This window comes from Salvelinus fontinalis, unplaced genomic scaffold (assembly GCF_029448725.1).
Source record: "Salvelinus fontinalis isolate EN_2023a unplaced genomic scaffold, ASM2944872v1 scaffold_0011, whole genome shotgun sequence".
Taxonomy (NCBI): Eukaryota; Metazoa; Chordata; class Actinopteri; order Salmoniformes; family Salmonidae; genus Salvelinus; species Salvelinus fontinalis.
Window position 1 is genome coordinate 771,445 of NW_026600220.1, and position 20,588 is coordinate 792,032.

The 20,588-nt window shown below is 41.4% G+C and overlaps 1 protein-coding gene across 1 annotated transcript in view; it reads right to left on the reverse strand.

The window, feature by feature from the left end:
- The window catches only part of LOC129842088 (receptor-type tyrosine-protein phosphatase H-like), a 58,676-nt gene extending 38,693 nt beyond the window's left edge, over positions 1 to 19,983 (reverse strand). The window contains exons 1-3 of the mRNA XM_055910480.1: positions 19,951 to 19,983; positions 19,703 to 19,837; positions 8,202 to 8,292 (exon numbers count right to left, since the gene is read on the reverse strand). Coding sequence (XP_055766455.1) covers positions 8,202 to 8,292; positions 19,703 to 19,837; positions 19,951 to 19,983 — 259 coding nt within the window. The remainder of the gene's footprint in view (positions 1 to 8,201; positions 8,293 to 19,702; positions 19,838 to 19,950) is intronic.
- Positions 19,984 to 20,588: the final 605 nt, after the last annotated feature.

The window sequence follows — 20,588 nt, forward strand, 5'->3', positions numbered from 1 at the left end:
TAAGGTATAACTGATGGACTATATTAGTTAACATAATATTACACACACACACACAATTATGGATTAAAAATGGATCATGAATTATATTAGTTAATACCTGCTTCACATTTGGGGCACTTTATGAAAAATCGAGACTGTACAAGTTTGAATTGAAGTAGTTTGATGGGCATTTTATGTAGCTATTTTGTGTAGGTATCTTGAAATTGCATTTGTGTACCTGCACTGAATAGAAATCTACCAGTTACAGTGTAACAATGCACAACTACAACATGAACTATCATGTAATAATCGTGTAATAATGCAACTTAATGCAACGTAAAGTGTTGCCACAGACAGGCTCAAATTATAGTAAAGTGATTATTATTAACATTAGCAATGAAATAGTAACAAAACATGTTGATAGAGAAAGGGAGAGGGAGTTGATTTAACTTTTAAACTTTGATTAAGTGTTATCATTGTATACCCTACTATTAATAGACTACTAATAACATAACTAGTATTGCTATATAAATAATTGTTGCTACTATAGGCTATATTAGATAGACATGTAGGCTACACTTACATGTACAACGTTTTATATGCATATCCACTTCATCACATGCATTATTTGATTTGAGCATTGAGGACCAGCATTGAATACTGTTTTACTTAACAAGTCAACCACTTTAACAGTGTTTGCCACCAGAAAGCAATGATGATGGTACATGCTACTTGATTGTAATATCTTATACTGAATATTTAGGCATTATAAATGCACTTACAGGGCATTATATGTGTATGCATCATAGAAAGTGTTACTGGATATTTCCTTTGTGTTGCAGAAGATCTCTCCAAATTGAACCAAACATAAATTACCATATATCTGATCTCATAAATGACCATATCGGATCTCAAATTACCATCTATGATCTGATCTCAAAAATTACCTGATCTGATCTCATAATAGCTCCCTTTGGATGATGTCATTGAGCAGCTATTTCTACGACCTTCTTTTTAATTACAGATTGTAGAAATTACGTTTTCACATATATAGACACTGGAATAGTGCTGGAGATAATGAATATGAGGGTGAAAAGTGGTGGAATTTCCCTTTAAATGGTTTTGCAGCTCATATCTGAATTCACCTTTAAATGCATGCTCCTGTGATTAATTGGGCATACTTTTCCTCATCTTAACACTGTTGTCTAAACACACAGATGAACACAACATTTAAGATTCAATCTTTGAAGTTCAGTGTTCTCCTCTAGCACTTTATCAGGAGGTGTCTATCACAGTAAATGGGCAGAATATTTGAACTTTATTTAACTAGGCAAGTCAGTTAAGAACAAATTCTTAATTTCAATGACAGCCTAGGAACAGTGGGTTAATTGCCTTGTTCAGGGGAAGAACGACAGATTTGTACCTTGTCAGCTCGGGGATTTAATCTTGCAACCTTTCGGTTACTAGTCCAACGATCTAACCACTAGGCTACGCTGCCGCCCCAATAACTAATCTCAATGTAATTAAGGTGCAGTGAATCAGTATTATTACCATTCATATTTGAATGGAGAGGCAATGGGAAAAGCAAGCAACATAGACAACGCTTCACACAGGTGAATTCTTGCGTGTAAAATATTCTCGCTCATTGAATTCTTAAAATACAGTCTAGTGATAAAATGAGCAAAATACACTAGATATACAAAAGTATGTGGACACCCCTTCAAATTAGTGGATTTGGCTATTTCAGCCACACCCATTGCTGACAGGTGTATAAAATCAAGCACATAGCCATGCAATCTCCATATACATACATTGGCAATAGAATGACCTTACCGAAGAGCTCAGTGACTTTCAATGTGGCATCGTCATAGGATGCCACCTTTCCAACAAGTTAGTTCGTAAAATTTCTGCCCTGCTAGTGCTGCCTCGGTCAACTGTAAGTGCTGCTATTGTGAAGTGGAAAAGTCTAGGAGCAACAATGGCTCAGCCGCGAAGTGGTAGGACACTCACTACCGAGTTCCAAACTGCCTCTGTACGCACAATAGCTGTTCGTTGGGAGCTTCATGAAATGGGTTTCCATAGCTGAACAGTCGCACACAAGCCTAAGATCACCATGTGAAATGTCAAGCGTCGGCTGGAGTGGTGTAAAGCCCGCCGCCAATGGACTCTGGAGCAGTGGAAACACGTTCTCTGGAGTGATGAATCACGCTTCACCATCTGGCAGTAAGACGGACGAATCTGCGTTTTGCAGATGCCAGGAGAACGCTACCTGCCCCAATGCATCGTGCCAACTGTACAGTTTGGTGGAGGAGGAATAATGGTCTGGGGCTGTTTTCATGGTTCAGGCCCCTTAGTTCCAGTAGTGGGACATCTTAAAGCTAGAGCTTACAATGACGTTCTAGACGATTCTGTGCTTCCAACTTTGTGGCAACAGTTTTGGGAAGGCCCTTTCCTGCTTCAGGATGACAATGTCCCCTTGCCAAGGTGAGGTCCATAAAGAAATGGATTGTCGAGATCTTGTGGAAGAACTTGACTGGCCTGAACTTGACTGGCCTGCACAGAGCCTTGACCTCAACCTCATCGAACACCTTTGGGATGAATTGGAAAGCGAACCGTGAGCTAGGCCTAATTGCCCAACATCAGGACACGACCTCACGAGTTCTCTTGTGTCTGAATGGAAGCAGATCCCCGCAGCAATGTTCCAACATCTAGTGGAAAGCCTCCCTAGAAGAGTGGAGGCTCTTATAGCAGCAAAACAGGGACCAACTCCATATTAATGCCAATTATTTTGGAATGAAATGTTCGATAAGCAGGTGTCCATATACATTTGGTCATGTAGTGTATATAATAAATACATTTGTTTAAGTTAATGATGAATGCAAAAGAGAACCTGATCATTCGGAACTCATTGAACTCATGTTCAAAGGGAAGTTTACTGATGTATGTAACGCTGCATTTAAATTCCTAGTCTACTTGCGAGAGCTAAAAAGTTATTTTAGCCAAATATAAAAAGTAGGCAACAACACCAGCCTTGTTTAAGGCACAGGCCTATGATATGATGGAAAACATTTTTTATCCCAGACCATTATTGTCCTTGTTTTATTCTCCTTGTTTTATTCTCCTTATATCCTCTTGATACATTCATACAATTATATTTTATGTGTAAAGGCTAATAAGCATACTGTCCTCCTTCACGTCACACACAGGTGAGGCGAAGGGCGTTTTCCTTGTCACGGAGACATAACAAACGTTAGACTTTGACCCTGTTGCAACGTCTGTTGTCATGGTTACCCAACTGCTACAGCAAATAGACAGTGCAAAATACATTTCTCCTGTGGAATGCCCTGCTTTTATTTCGTCACACACAACCCAAACCTAAGCTATTTTCTGTCATTAGCTCACCATTACCTTGTAAATAATGACATTGTTATGAGTTTCTTTTCCAGTAATAATGAATACAAACATTTTAAAGTTATTAATAAACTTAAACATTGTTTAGAAAGTTGATTTTAGTTGCCTGGCTTGCTAGATTAACATATATCATACTGAACAAACATATAAATGCAGCATGCAAAAATTTCAAAGATTTTACTGAGATAGCTTTAAAAATGTAGGGGTGTGAATCAGAAATCCAGTCCGTATCTGGTCTGACAACCATTTGCCTCATGCAGCCAACACATCTCCTTCGCATAGAGTTGATCAGGCTGTTGATTGTGGCCAGTGCAATGTTGTCCCACTCCTCTTCAATGGCTGTGCGAAGTTACTGGATATTGGTGGGAACTGGAACACACTGATGTACATGTCAACCCAGAGCATCCCAAACATGCTCACTGGGTGACATGTCTGGTGAGTATGCAGGCCATGCAAGAATTGGGACATTTTCAGCTTCCAGGAATTGTGTTCAGATCCTTGTGACATGGGGACGTGCATTATCATGATGAAACATGAAGTGATGGTGGTGGATGAATGGCACGACAATGGGCATCAGAATCTCAGTGTATCTCTGTGCATTCAAAATGGCATTGATAAAATGCAATGGTGTTCGTTGTCCATAGCTTATGCCTGCCCATACCATAACCCCACCGCCACCATGCATATTTTGTTCACAACGTTGACATCAGCAAGCCGTTCTCCCACACAAAACCTACACTCTGTCTGCCATCTGCCCGGTACAGTTGAAACCGGGATTCATCCGTGAAGAGCACACTTCTCCAGTGTGTCAGTGGCCATCGAAGGTGAGCATTTGCCCACTGAAGTCAATTACGACGGCGAACTACAGTCAGGTCAAGACCCTGGTGAGGACGATGTGCACGCGGATGAGCTCCCCTGAGATGGTTTATGAAAGAAATGATTTGGTTGTGCAAACCCACACGTGGTCTGTGGTTGTGAGGCCGGGTTCGACGGACTGCCAAATTCTCTAAAACAACGTTGTAGGCGTCTTGTAGTAAAGAAATGAACATTCAATTATCCGGCAACAGCTCTGGTGGACATTGCTGCAGTCAATGTGCCAATTGCACACTCCCTCAAAACTTGAGACGTCTGTGGGATTATGTTGTTTGACACAACTGTACATTTTCGAGTGTCCTTTTATTGTCCACAGCACACTATACATGTTGCATTTATATTTTTGTTCAGTGTAAATTCATTTTTAAAATACAGCAGTTTTTGTGTTATATGCTTTTTCATAACGGCAAGGACAAGTTTAATGACATATGACAATATAATGTTCATTATGACACTGCGAAAATTGGCTACAGACATGTCGATAGACAAACTGTAAACCAGCCTATACTTATAACCTTTAAATAGTTTAGAAATGCTTGTTAATAAAACATTTATGGCAGTGTTACCAAATCATATGTTATTGAAAGTGGAGTATGTCGTGGTAAACATTTACATTTTAGTCATTTAGCAGACATGAGGTGTAAGGGCAATGAATGGAGTTGGTATTGTCGTGTCTTTGCTATCGTTAAATTGAAGACTTTTTTTATTTTTATCAAAGATTCCTGTAATTAGGGATTACGCTATCACTTGAGTAATAACGTAACTAATTAACTATGAATTCGAGGGCACCAGGGAAAGTTATTAGATTACAAAGTTATAATTTCCCAATATAACCTTTCAGATATTTTCATATCTGATCAATAGTCTTCTGATTAATTATTTATTTATTTTTACCTCACGTTAGTCTCATTCCAAACGTCGTAAATTGTTGATTATCTGCACAAACCCAGTCTTCACTATGAGTCATCCATACATCAATTGTCTTAAATCATTTATTTATTACTAACTAATTAATTCACAGAAATGCATAAACAAACAAACAAACTTAAAAATAGTTACATGAAATGATAGGAGAAATATGCCCTAGTGGGCTGAACCGGCATAGCTTGTTAGACAAAGGGAAAATGGCGGTTTGACTAAGAATTCACTACAGAGTCCATAATCATAACAATTGACATGCTAATCCTTACACATGAACGCTCACTCATTCGGGAACAATTGCAATCAATATATATATATAGTTACGCTCGGTGTGTGTCGTCTTGATCGTTGGAGAGAAGTACGTTTTGGTTGGAGTTCCTTCTGTCTCGTTTATTGTGGATAGTTCAGAGTGACATTCGTTATAGAATGATTGTTTCGGCGGTTGTCTTTCTTCGCGTTCAATGATACCGAATTCCTAACTGCAGACTAGTAGTCAATATCAAAAACTTGTTCTTATTCGTATAAGAGTTTAACTTCTTATGGCTGCAGGGCAGTATTGAGTAACTTGGAAAAAGGTGCCCATTTCAAACGGCCTCGTACTCAATTCTTGCTCGTACAATATGCATATTATTATTACTATTGGATAGAAAACACTCTCTAGTTTCTAAAACCGTTTGAATTATATCTGTGAGTAAAACAGAACTCATTTTGCAGCAAACTTCCTGACAGGAAGTGGAAAATCTGAAATCGATGCTCTGTTCTAGGGCCTGCCTATAAATGGCCTTCATATATATCAGTATACATGCACGTCATACACCTTCAGCTAGATGTCAACAGGGAGTGAGAGAAGAAATGGAGTGTATTACTTGATCTGGGGTCGAATAAAAGCTCTTGGCATGACGTGACCCAATTTCCTGTTTCCTGGAATGCGTGAGAAGGGACCTGGTATTGCCTTCTGTAAAGCTGTCGTTATAGACGACTAATATCTCCGGCTTTGATTTTATTTGATACATGTGACAATATCATCGTAAAGTATGTTTTTTCAATATAGTTTTATTAGATTATTGAAATTTTTTCGGGACGTTAGGCGTGTTGCTTTGTCTGCGTATGTTCAGGAAGGAGAGCTTTGCGCCACTTTGCTAGCTTTCCGTGCTAATTGACTGGAGAAGAGGACATTCTAAATCCAAACAACGATTGTTCTGGACAAAGGACCCCTTGTACAACATTCTGATGGAAGATCATCAAAAGTAGGACCCATTTTATGATGCTCTTTCATATATCTGTCGAACATGTTGTACTAGTAGTTTGCGCCCAGATTTTGGGCACTCTCTCGCTATAACTAAGCTGGATGTCGTAATGAAGTTGTTTTTAGAATTCTAACACAGCGATTGCATTAAGAACTAGTGTATCTATCATTTCCTATACAACATGTATTTTTTAGTAATGTTTATGAATAGTTATTTGGTCAGAATATGTGAGTGTCAGAAAAATATCCGGACGTTGTGGGAAAAAGATGCTACGTTAGCACAATGTATAACCACTGATTTCAGCTCTAAATATGCACATTTTCGAACAAAACATAAGTGTATGTATAACCTGATGTTATAGGACTGTCATCTGATGAAGCTTATCAAGGTTAGTCAAAAATTATATATCTTTTGCTGGTTTGTTACGATCACTAACTTTCGCTGCTGGTAAATGGCTTGTGTTTCTGGCTATTGTGGTAAGCTAATATAATGCTATATTGTGTTTTCGCTGTAAAACACTTAAGAAATCGGAAATATTGGCTGGAATCACAAGATGCCTGTCTTTCATTTGCTGTACACTATGTATTTTTCAGAAATGTTTTATGATGAGTATTTAGGTATTTGACGTTGGTGTCTGTAATTACTCTGGCTGCTTCGGTGCTATTTCTGACGGTAGCTGTGATGGTAGTTGCAATGTAAAACTGATTTATAGCTCAAATATGCACATTTTTCGAACAAAACATAGATTTATTGAATAACATGTTATAAGACTGTCATCTGATGAAGTTGTTTCTTGGTTAGTTTGGTTGGTTCTTGGTTAGTTAGGTTGGTTTTGTGCATGCTACCTGTGCTGTGAAAAATGTCTGTCCTTTTTTGTATTTGGTGGTGAGCTAACATAAATATACGTGGTGTTTTCGCTGTAAAACATTTTCAAAATCGGACATGTTGGCTGGATTCACAAGATGTTTATCTTTCATATGCTGTATTGGACTTGTTAATGTGTGAAAGTTAAATATTTCTAAAAAATATATTTTGAATTTCACGCCCTGCACTTGAAGTGGCTGTTGTCATATTGTGCCCGGCTTCGGGCTTGCAGCCCAAAGAAGTTAACCACGTGGTATGGTTAAAGATTCAGCAATGTTACTTTAACCTTCGTTCTCCCCATGGAGAGAAAACATGGTCTAATGGTAATTTCTCAGAGTTTACTTTTATTCAGATAGCAGGAAGGGGCTGTCCTTGGGTGTCTGACCCAACTGGCTCAGGGGCGGGTCCTCGGGTTTAGTTCAAATCAAAAAGGGATTTGTATTTTTCTTAATTAAACAGTCCAAAATCATATTACACAATTATACAAACAGTATCATACTCACTCATTCATTTTATACAACAAACAGATGTAAACCTCATATCTGAGGGTATTATATAAACAGCGGTATGGTAATGTAGTCCCACAGTCTCTCATGAGTTTCCCCCGTGGTGACCAATGGGCATGTTAATAGCTAGACTCTCCACCGATCTTTTATACTTTTGCAGGAACATGAAATATGTTCGTACCTCAAGTTCTGTGAGGTGGGAGAAAATTCCTTTGTTCTGAAAGTTTACCCTCTGTCTAATACTGTTGGGCCATGAGGAGATTCTCAGGAATTTACGACCTCTCTGTGACCACAGCATGGGTTGAAGGGGCAGGGAAAGGCAGGGAGAGGGGGATGGGGTTTGCAATACCCAAGCAGGCGACGTCATGACAGTATGAAGAACTTTAATAGGAGACAATACCTTGTGATGTTTCCGTGTTTCTTCCTGAGAATCCCTCCTCTGGTTTCGACTCATCTCTGACTTGTTTCAGTGGGTTTTCCTCTTCAAAGTTCTATAAAAAGTAGAATTCACAGGTTAACATGTTTAGTACATTATGATGTTGAATCTACAACTCCAGGTCTGTAGAGAATAAAGCACAACAGGTTCAGAATTAGGGATATTTAATGCCGTGTTCAGCATGTATAGTTTCGGTTTAATGCACACTAAGGGTACAGTCAGACTGATCGCATGAACATGGCTGAAATCGTATAGAACATACATCATTGTCAGTTTTTGTGTGTCAAAAGTATCACTCAAATCAAATATTTTCTGATGCCTGACGAGTTGCATACATTAAAATACGGAGCGTTTGTGTGCTTTATTTTGTTTAACAATCGTCTCCGTTGTCATTCATCCAGCAACAGATAACTCCCCCCAAAAAAGCAGAAGTTCCACACAAAATCCCAATGTGTCTACATTGATAACGTCACATCATAGGGGGTAGACATTTGGAAAAAGTTACTTTATATTTTTTACATGAAAATGTTCTATATTGAGCCCAAACTCTAGTGGATTACGTGCTACCAACCCATTTTTGGAAAAATAAAGTAATGTGTTGGCAAGCCGTTTTTCCATGGCAATTTCCAAACGTCCACTAGGGGCAACGTGCGTGCCTGTTACCATTTAGGACAGGGGTATTCAAACCTTTCCTCGGAGACCCCCAGATGTTTCACAATTTTGCTGTAGACCTGAACTAGCTCACTGATTCATCTAACCAAGGGCTTGATGATTAGTTGACAAGTTGAATCAGGTGTGCTAGTTCTGGAATAGTTCAAATCCATGGAATGGCTGGGGGTCCAAGAGGAGAGGTTTGACCACCTCTGATCTGGTAAGCTCGTGACGAGCCAGGGTGGATAGGATGGGTGTGAGGATGGGCTAAAACTGCAAGCTACAGCTCTGAGCATTGTGAGTTCAATCCTAGTGCTAGACACAATTTTCTTAAATATATATATTTTTTTACCCTAACCATAAACAATGAAGTGGCAATCTGTGATTGCTACATCCACGTTTTTACTCTTAAATGAATGATATGTATCCACTTCCTCGTGAGCTTAGTTCAACATTGGAACCTCATCAGAACCCATAATATACACTTTTTTTTACTTCATTAATTGTAAACAAACACGATATAGGCTCAGGTTTCTGAATTTACCAAAACAGAGGTCAGCAGATGCTTTGTTGTTTCAACTGCTGATTGGCCCTTAAAAAGGTTAAGGTACAATATATCCATGTTAAAACAGCAGCCATAACATCACCAAACAGTCCATGAAAACCGATTCAACTTTTATAGTGTACCTAAAAGCAGTGCAACAATGTCACCTTTTTCCTCCAGATACAAATGTGCCAAAAAGACATCAAGGTTTTCTAGAATCTCTGAGTTACTCAACCGTCCAATAGGAACAGGGTGTACTGGGCTTTCCTCGTGCTCTCAAGGAAGATAATAGTCAACAGTGAGAGACACAGGCAGGAGATCACTACCGGTTTCTGGACTTCTCATAGCGGGAGAAGTATGGTTTCAACATGTTGACATGACACAGCCAGGTTCTTTTCCCTGCGCTCCGGCCTGAAGTCATCGCTAACGAAACCAGGACATGGTCACTCACATCGAAAGTGTGGGTTCAGGGCTTTTGATCAAACCAAACTTTCACTTCTGTTTGCGCCTTCTCCAGATTCTTACTGGCAAACTCACAGGAGCGGAGAAATCTGTATTGAAAAGCGTAAACGTGCTCCAACAAATTTGTTTTTGTTTTTGAGGCGTTGTCCTGCAACAACTTCTCTTTCAACAAGCTCAAAGGACCTCTGACATGATGTCCAAACATGAGCTCCTTCATCCCTGTCTTTCTCAAACTCAAAGCCGTAAGCTCTCAATGTATACTTCAAAGTCTTATTAACTCTCTCAAGAACACCTTTAGTCTCTGGGTGGTAGACACTAGAGGGGCAATGGGTAACACCCAACTGCTGTAGCACTTGCTGGAAGACCTTCAACATGAAATTCAAATCATGGTCTGATAAGGGCCTTATTAACAATACTGGGAGCTGTGATTTTCCTCCATGGAATGGCCTCATGGAAACTAGTGGCAGCACATGATGGTTAAGATAAACTGGTTAGCACTCTTTGCTTTGGGCAAAGGACCAACACAGTCCACCAGAACCCTGCTGAAAAGTTTGTCAAAATCAGGAATAGGATACAAAGGTGCAACCAAAACAGCTTGATTTGGTTTACCCATCCGCTGGCAAATGTAACAGGCTTTACAGTATGCCACAGCATCTTGTTACAGACCAGGCCAGAAGCAGTTATGCAAGATACGGTCAGACATACGTCTGCCATACAACCATTGTGAGACAACCTTTTTTGGGAAAACCAAAGGGTGTGCAATGTGTGTCCCTCCCCTTTGAACAATACAAAGTTTGAGTGAGGTGTCTAGGTCATGTGAACAAGGAGCTATTGAAATTATAAGTCAGAAATGGAAGGTAAAATGAATAAATGAAGTTCAAAGAAATTGAATCATTTTTGAGAACTCCACAGGGTAGGGGCATACAACCCTTTGAACTTTCCAAAGTTGGTTTGAGGAGTTTAGGTCACATGGTCAAGGAACTATTGAATTTTAAGTGATTTATATATACGTTTGGACATACCTACTCATTCAGCTTTGCACACTCTTGGCATTCTCTCAACTAGCTTTACCTGGAATGCTTTTCCAACAGTCTGAGCATTTGTTCCCACACATGCTGAGCTTTTGTTGGCTGTTTTCCCTTCCCTCTGTGGTCCAACTAATCCCAAACCATCTCAATTGGGTTATGGTTTGGAAATTGTGGAGGCCAGGTAATACCAAGGTAGCTTAGCAGTTCAGACGTATTTTTCCGTGTTGTCGTGTCGTGTCCTGTATATATATATATTTACACCTTTTCTTCACATATCTTTTATTTATTTTATTATCCAAGAACTCAAATACAAAAGCTTTCCTGCAAAAGCTTTCCTGCTTCACCAATTACAATAAGTACTATTCACCTCAATCTGAAAATCCATCGTGGAAGATAGCCAGGGGCTAATTCAGAAGCTAGCCTGAAAGCTAATCCAGAAGCTACTCCGATAGCTAGCCAGAAGCTAATCTGTAGCTGCCCCGAAATTAGCCGGTTTGCTGGCTAGCGTTGGTGTTTCAGCTGCCCACGTTTTGCGGTCATCAGCTATTCCTCTAGCTCGATAATCTACCGGCACTTTAGTGCAACGCGACTCGGACCGGAGCATTCCGGGACTTTTTTTCTCTCAGTTTCCCCGGATTCCAACCGCAGCCTCAGCCTCTATTTTGCACCTTGATTTCGCAGCTAGCTAGCTGCATACCGTGTGACTATTGGCTTACGTCGACCCCGGAGCTAACTCAAATCATGCTGGAGCTAGCCAGCTGAGGAGTTCCATCACCATCCGGACCCGCTTCTTTGTTGCTGCTGCAGATACGGAACCCCACCGGGCCTTCACGACTGACTGCCGACGTTATCTGCCCGAGGGATTTATCCAACCGGCACCTCCGTCCCGGCGTTACCTGAACGCTCATCTGAGGCCCGCTAATCGTTAGCTGTCTTATCGGCTGCTATCTGAACAAAACCCCACTACACGGAACCTACCGACGGAAACGCACGAGGTATCTACAAACAGACCTCCATCCTATGCTGCTACCGATAGCCATATACCCGGCCAGCTGTCTGGATCGCCACGACCCCAACCAACCTCTACTCACTGGACCCTTATTTATCACTCGATTAAGCTTGCCTCTCCTTAATGTGAATATGCCTTGTCCATTGCTGTTCTGGTTAGTGTTTATTGGCTTATTTCACTGTAGAGATTCTAGCCCTGCTCTCTATACCATATCCAACCCTGCAGTTCCACCACCCACATATGCGATGACATCACCTGGTTTCAATGATGTTTCTAGAGACAAGATCTCTCTCATCATCACTCAATACCTAGGTTTACCTCCACTGTATTCACATCCTACCATACCTTTGTCTGTACATTATTCCTTTAAACTATTTTATCGCCCCCAGAAACTTCCTTTTACTCTCTGCTCTGGTAGCTCTAGGCGACCAATTCTCATAGCTTTTAGCCGTACTATTATCCTACTTCTCCTCTGTTCCTCTGGTGATGTAGAGGTGAATCCAGGCCCTGCAGTACCTGGCTCCACTCCTATTCCCCAGGCGCTCTCTTTTGATGACTTCTGTAACCGTAATAGCCTTGGCTTCATGCATGTTAACATTAGGAGCCTCCTCCCTAAGTTTGTTTTGTTCACTGCTTTAGCACACTCTACCAACCCGGATGTATTAGCCGTGTCTGAATCCTGGCTTAGAAAGACCACCAAAAATTCAGACATTTTTATCCCCAATTACAATATTTTCAGACAAGATAGAACGGCCAAAGGGGGCGGTGTTGCAATCTACTGCAAAGACTGCCTGCAGAGTTCTGTTATACTATCCAGGTCTGTTCCCAAACAATTTGAACTTCTACTTTTAAAAATCCACCTCTCTAAAAACAAGTCTCTCACCGTTGCCGCCTGCTATAGACCACCCTCTGCCCCCAGCTGTGCTCTGGACACTATATGTGAACTGATTGCCCCCCATCTATCTTCAGAGCTCGTGCTGCTAGGCGACCTAAATTTGAACATGCTCAACACCCCAGCCACCCTACAATCTAAGCTTGATGCCCTCAATCTCACACAAATTATTAATGAACCTACCAGGTACCACCCCAATTCCGTAAACACGGGTACCCTCATAGATATCATCCTAACAAACTTGCCCTCCAAATACACCTCTGCTGTTTTTAACCAAGATCTCAGCGATCACTGCCTCATTGCCTGCATCCGTAATGGGTCAGCGGTCAAACGACCTCCACTCATCACTGTCAAACGCTCCCTGAAACACTTCAGCGAGCAGGCCTTCCTAATTGACCTGGCCGGGGTATCCTGGAAGGATATTGATCTCATCCCGTCAGTAGAGGATGCCTGGTCATTTTTTAAAAATGCCTTCCTCACCATCTTGAATAAGCATGCCCCATTCAAGAAATTTAGAACCAGGAACAGATATAGCCCTTGGTTCTCTCCTGACCTGACTGCCCTTAACCAACAGAAAAACATCCTATGGCGTTCTGCATTAGCATCGAACAGCCCCCGTGATATGCAACTTTTCAGGGAAGCCAGAAACCAATATACACAGGCAGTTAGAACAGCCAAGGCTAGCTTTTTCAAGCAGAAATTTGCTTCCTGCAACACAAATTCAAAAAAGTTCTGGGACACCGTAAAGTCCATGGAGAATAAGATCACCTCCTCCCAGCTTCCAACCGCTCTGAAGATAGGAAACACTGTCACCACCGACAAATCCACTATAATTGAGAATTTCAATAAGCATTTTTCTACGGCTGGCCATGCTTTCCACCTGGCTACCCCTACCCCGGACAACAGCACTGCCCTCCCCTCTGCTACTCGCCCAAGCCTTCCCCATTTCTCTTTCTCCCAAATTCAGTCAGCTGATGTTCTTAATGAGCTGCAAAATCTGGACCCTTACAAATCAGCCGGGCTAGATAATCTGGACCCTTTCTTTCTAAAACTATCTGCTGAAATTGTTGCCACCCCTATTACTAGCCTCTTCAACCTCTCTTTCGTGTCGTCTGAGATCCCCAAAGATTGGAAAGCAGCTGCGGTTATCCCCCTCTTCAAAGGGGGGGACACCCTTGACCCTAACTGCTACAGACCTATATCTATCCTACCCTGCCTTTCTAAGGTCTTCGAAAGCCAAGTCAACAAACAGATTACCGACCATTTCGAATCACACCACACCTTCTCCGCTATGCAATCTGGTTTCAGAGCTGGTCATGGGTGCACCTCAGCCACGCTCAAGGTCATAAACGATATCGTAACCGCCATCGATAGGAAGCAATACTGTGCAGCCGTATTCATTGACCTGGCCAAGGCTTTTGACTCTGTCAATCACCACATCCTCATTGGCAGACTCGACAGCCTTGGTTTCTCTAATGATTGCCTCGCCTGGTTCACCAACTACTTCTCTGATAGAGTTCAGTGTGTCAAATCGGAGGGTCTGTTGTCCGGGCCTCTGGCAGTCTCTATGGGGGTGCCACAGGGTTCAATTCTTGGACCGACTCTCTTCTCTGTTTACATCAATGATGTCGCTCTTGCTGCTGGTGATTCTCTGATCCACCTCTACGCAGACGACACTATTCTGTATACTTCTGGCCCTTCTTTTGACACTGTGTTAACAACCCTCCAGGCGAGCTTCAATGCCATACAACTCTCCTTCCGTGGCCTCCAACTGCTCTTAAATACAAGTAAAACCAAATGCATGCTCTTCAACCGATCGCTGCCTGCTCCTGCCCGCCTGTCCAACATCACTACTTTGGACGGCTCTGACTTAGAATATGTGGACAACTACAAATACCTAGGTGTCTGGTTAGACTGTAAACTCTCCTTCCAGACCCACATCAAACATCTCCAATCCAAAGTCAAATCTAGAATTGGCTTCCTATTCCGCAACAAAGCATCCTTTACTCATGCTGCCAAACACACCCTTGTAAAACTGACCATCCTACCAATCCTCGACTTCGGTGATGTCATTTACAAAATAGCCTCCAAAACCCTACTCAATAAATTGGATGCAGTCTATCACAGTGCCATCCGTTTTGTCACCAAAGCCCCATATACTACCCACCACTGCGACCTGTACACTCTCGTTGGCTGGCCCTCGCTTCATACTCGTCGCCAAACCCATTGGTTCCAGGTCATCTACAAGACCCTGCTAGGTAAAGTCCCCCCTTATCTCAGCTCGCTGGTCACCATAGCAGCACCTACCCGTAGCACGCGCTCCAGCAGGTATATCTCTCTAGTCACCCCCAAAACCAATTCTTCCTTTGGACGCCTCTCCTTCCAGTTCTCTGCTGCCAATGACTGGAACGAACTACAAAAATCTCTGAAACTGGAAACACCTATCTCCCTCACTAGCTTTAAGCACCAGCTGTCAGAGCAGCTCATAGATTACTGCACCTGTACATAACCCATCTACAATTTAGCCCAAACAACTACCTCTTTACCTACTGTATTTATTTATTAATTTATTTTGCTCCTTTGCACCCCATTATTTCTGTCTCTACTTTGCACTTTCTTCCAATGCAAACCAACCATTCCAGTGTTTTTTTTAGTTTTTATTTTACTTGCTGTGTTGTACTCACTTCGCCTCCATGGCCTTTTTATATTTTTATTTATTTATACATATATCTGTTTGCCTTCACCTCCCTTATCTCACCTCACTTGCTCACATTGTATATAGACTTATTTTTTTATCTTTTTCACTGTATTATATGTTTGTTTTTACTCCATGTGTAACTATGTGTTGTTGTATGTGTCGAACTGCTTTGCTTTATCTTGGCCAGGTCGCAATTGTAAATGAGAACGTGTTCTCAATTTGCCTACCTGGTTAAATAAAGGTTAAATAAAATAAATAAAATAAAAAATAATCTGATGCAGCACTTCATCAATCTCCGTCTTGGTCAAATAGCCCTTACACAGCCTGGTGGTGTGTTGGGTCATTGTCCTGTTGAAAACAAGTGATAGTCCATCTAAGCGCAAACCAGATGGGATGGCGTATAGCTGCAGAATGCTGTGGTAGCCATGCTTGTTAAGTATATAGTAGTGTGCAAGCCCTGCCACATTCGATGAGCGTCATTAGCCAGTGTAGTACGATTCGATCTTAGTCCTGTATTGACACTTTGCCTGTTTGATGGTTCGGCGGCGGGTATAGCAGGATTTATAATAAGCTTCTGGGTTAGTGTCCCGCTCCTTGAAAGCGGCAACTCTACCCTTTAGCTCAGTGCGAATGTTGTAATGCCTGTAATCCATGGCTTCTGGTTGGGGTATGTGCGTACAGTCACTGTGGGGATGACGTCATCGATGCACTTATTGACGAAGCCAGTGACTGATGTGGTGTACTCCTCAATGCCATCGGAAGAATCACGGAATATATTCCAGTCTGTGCTAGCAAAACAGTACTGTAGCTTAGCATCTGCTTCATCTGACCACTTTTTTATTGACCGAGTCACTGGTGCTTCCTGCTTTAATTTTTGCTTGTAAGCAGGAATCAAGAGGATAGGATTATGGTCAGATTTTCCAAATGGAGGGCGAGGGAGAGCTCTGTACGCGTCTCTGTGTGTGGAGTAAAGGTGGTCTAGAGTTTTTTCCCCCCCTCTGGTTGCACATTTAACACGCCGGTAGAAATGAGGTAAAACAGATTTAAGTTTCCCTGCATTAAAGTCCCCGGCCACTAGGAGCATTGCCTCTGGATGACAATTTTTCTGTTTGTTTGTGGCCGCATACAGCTCACTGAGTGCGGTCTTAGTGCCAGCATCGGTTTGTGGTGGTAAATATATAGCTACGAAGAATATAGATGAAAACTCTTGGTAGATAGTGTGGTCTACAGCTTATCATGAGATACTCTACCTCAGGCGAGCAAAACCTTGAGACTTCCTTAGATATGTTTACAAATATACATAGACCGCCACCCCTTGTCTTACCAGAGGCTGCTGTTCTATCTATCTGATACAGTGTATAACCCGCCAGCTGTATGTTGTTCATGTCATCGTTCTACCACGACTCGTTGAAACATAAGATATTATAGTTTTTAATGTACCGTTGGTAGGATATACGTGCTTGTAGTTCATCCACTTCATTATCCAGCGATTGTACGTTGGCTAAGAGTACCGATGACAAAGGCAGATTAGCCACTCATCCCTGGATCCTTACAAGGCACCCCGATCTCCTGCGATATCTCCGTCTCTTTCTCCTGCGAATGACGGGAAAGAGGGCCTTGTCTGGAGTAAATGCCTCTTGTCTGACTCATAAAAAAAAAGAAAATTGTCCAGTTTAAGGTGAGTAATCGCTGTTCTGATGTCCAGAAGCTCTTTTCGGTCCTAAGAGACAGTAGCAGCAACATTATGTACAAAATAAGTTACAAACAATGCGAAAAAACTAACAAAATAGCACAGTTGGTTAAGAGTCCATAAAACGGCAGCCATCCCCTCTGGCACCATTAGAACCTTAACCCATTTTCCCCATGCTGCTTCCTTCACTTGTTCTTCTCCAGATTTGATAACAATCAAAAACAAGTTTTAAAAGTGTTGCGGTGTACAGTTTTTTAGGCTTGTGCGGTATCCAGATTTTCATACCGTCATACCATTTCTATACCATACCGGGGTATACGGTATTAGCGGAAGTGCACACAAGGGGCAATTAGCATTTTCCAATCTGAGATTAAATAGAGACGGATATATTGATAAAAGTAATCTCGTCCGAAAGAGATTTACATGGTTATCAAAACGTCATGCCAGGGAAAGCCTACATGAAACACAGACCTTATTTGAAGTGGTTCTTATAATCCCCTATAGGAAAAATTGATGGTGAAAAAACTATTGGAACAATTTCCGTGTTAGACCGCTAGGTTTTAAGGGAATTATGATGCGTCCACTGAGCCATCTCTGCCTCTGATGTAATTTTTTTGGGGGCTTCCACACAAAATTACTTCTTTACTTATTTTTTTGTGATGGGATGATTGATACTGGAGCTCCGACATTCTGATGCAGTTTTCAAAGCACTACTGATTCAATATAATGTACTGATGGTTATATCAAAGTAACAATACCATGTGATGAGGACGTTCGAAGCTTCAGACATCAGACAGGTGTCGTTACTCGGAACTGATGCACTGCGACATCTGCTGGTAGCTTTTTGTTTTAATCTAGATATTTTACCTTCTTAGCAGGTGGAAAGATCAACAAGGTCTCACCTCAGAATTAGACGTTCATCCATGTTTCACAAACAACACATTTCTAAATTGTTCCAAACGTCAAATTTCAAAGGGTTGAAGCTCAGGTCAAGTCAAGCCCTTCATTTTGGTTTTCGAGTTCTCAAGGCCGCTGGTTCGAACTAGATGAACAATATGCCGATGTGTCCTTCAGCAAGGCACATGACCCTATTTGCTCCTGTAAGTCACTTTGGATAAGAGCATCTGCTAAATGACTCAAATGTAAATCGGGTCCCACTCCTATCATTGCCCATATAAAAACATTTTTCAACTAATTAATCAAGGTCAGAACCTATAGGTTTCTGATTTATACCTGGTTATGTAACCAGATTAAGAAAAGCTCCGGGCCCCAGGGAAAACAATTTGCTCCACCTCTCTGGGACCTGTGGTGCCACCTCTGCATCAGGGCATCATCGGTCCCAAAAATAATTGCATTCGGTTATGAAGACTATGTGGTAGTGGGGGGGGGTGCACTTTGTAAAACATGTGGGTCCAAAATCACTGATGCATTGTAATTGTATTGAAATCGGCATTAAAAAAAACATTGACTTGACAACTCGAAACCCAAAATTAGGGACTTGTGACTTGACTCGACCTGAGCTGTGGAACTTGGGACTTTACTTGAGACTTGCTCATTATTACTTTGGACTTGAAGGTTAAGACTTGAGACTTGCTCAGGATTTGCAAAATTGTGACTTGGTTCCTTATCTGCAGTGTAGCAGTGCGCGCTTTGCATCGAGCTTTGTGCCTAGCCTGCGCAACCTGTATTTTCCTTGAATCTGATTGGTCAAGACACAGAACACAACGCTCAGAACCTGCAGCACTCCAATATTGTGAACGATGACACATTGAGTCATGCAGCTCAAGTCCTATTTAAGTCACGAGTCGTACAGTAGATGCTCAAGTCCTATTTAAGTCACGAGTCGTACAGTAGATGCTCAAGTCCTAGTTAAGTCACGAGTCGTACAGTAGATGCTCAAGTCCTATTTAAGTCACGAGTCGTACAGTAGATGCTCAAGTCCTATTTAAGTCACGAGTTGTACAGTAGATGCTCAAGTCCTAGTTAAGTCACGAGTCGTACAGTAGATGCTCAAGTCCTAGTTAAGTCACGAGTCATACAGTAGATGCTCAAGTCCTATTTAAGTCACGAGTCGTACAGTAGATGCTCAAGTCCTAGTTAAGTCACGAGTCGTACAGTAGATTCTCAAGTCCTAGTTAAGTCACGAGTCGTACAGTAGATGCTCAAGTCGAATGGCAAGTCACAAAATGAGCAACTCGAGTAGTACTCAAGTCCAAGTCACGTGACTCGAGTCCACATCTCTGCCCATTTTTATGCTTCCCATCCTTAAAGTCTCCTTTTTTTGCATAATTTTACTTTCATTTTTGTACACCAGCTTCGAGCAGCTGAAAAATATGATATTTGTTGTTAAAACAAAGATATTTCACAGCAGTTTAGATGGTACACTATACATTGCTTGCTAGGTCACATGAACGACTTCAAATGAGCAAAACTAAAATAACATACCACATTACAGGAACATGAAGATGTCAATTATGTAAATGTGTCTTACCATCTCTGCCTCCTTCTCCTTGTCAATGTTTTCACCTAATACTTCCTCTGCTGGGGCTTTCTTGCCAAGGCGTACATCATCTCTGCAACATCGACTTCCCATGAGATGCCAGATGTTACTCTCTTGAGGGGTGCCCTGTTCCGAAGAGACACATGACATGTAAAACTTTTCAATTCGGGTGAGACGCAACACACATTCCTTCTGATCCTAAAAAAAATCTAAACAAGCCTGCCTTTCATGATCCTCACAGCTTTCACTTTACCCAGAACTCTCTCCACCATTTTGATATCTGAAATAGATTTAATCCGATCAGCTGCTCCTCATTAACAAACTGTACTCCTACAAGATAAGAACGGACATTCTCAGCGCTACTCTGCTCCGTTTTCCATTCTTTTGGACAATAGTCCAATTCTCCTTGATTCCACCACTATTAGATTCAAGATCCACATCAGCTTCCGCCATCTTTTCATTGACCTTTGCTATTGAAAACTACATGTAGAAAAGTTGTGCTATTTGTATTTGAGCATAGTATTTGAGCATAGATGAGTTAGCTGACAAAGTTAAGAAAACGATGTGTGCGCTTCCATTGGGTAGAAGTCAGCGTGTTGTTGTGATTCTGGATGGCCAGATTACGAGCAAAAATGACAAACTTTCATGTGGAGAATCGTAAGTGACTAATTTCAGCTCGTTTCATCTCGTTATTGATACTATGTCTTATTTTGAGGGCTTTTGACACAGACGTGCAATGCAAAAATTTGCTAGCTAACCAACAACTGTAATGATGTATGAGGGAAAACAAGTGCTTACTTTGCAAATGTATTTATGTTTTCAATAAACATTGGAGACCAAATATAGTTTACTTGTTGTCAACAATCTAAACCAACCC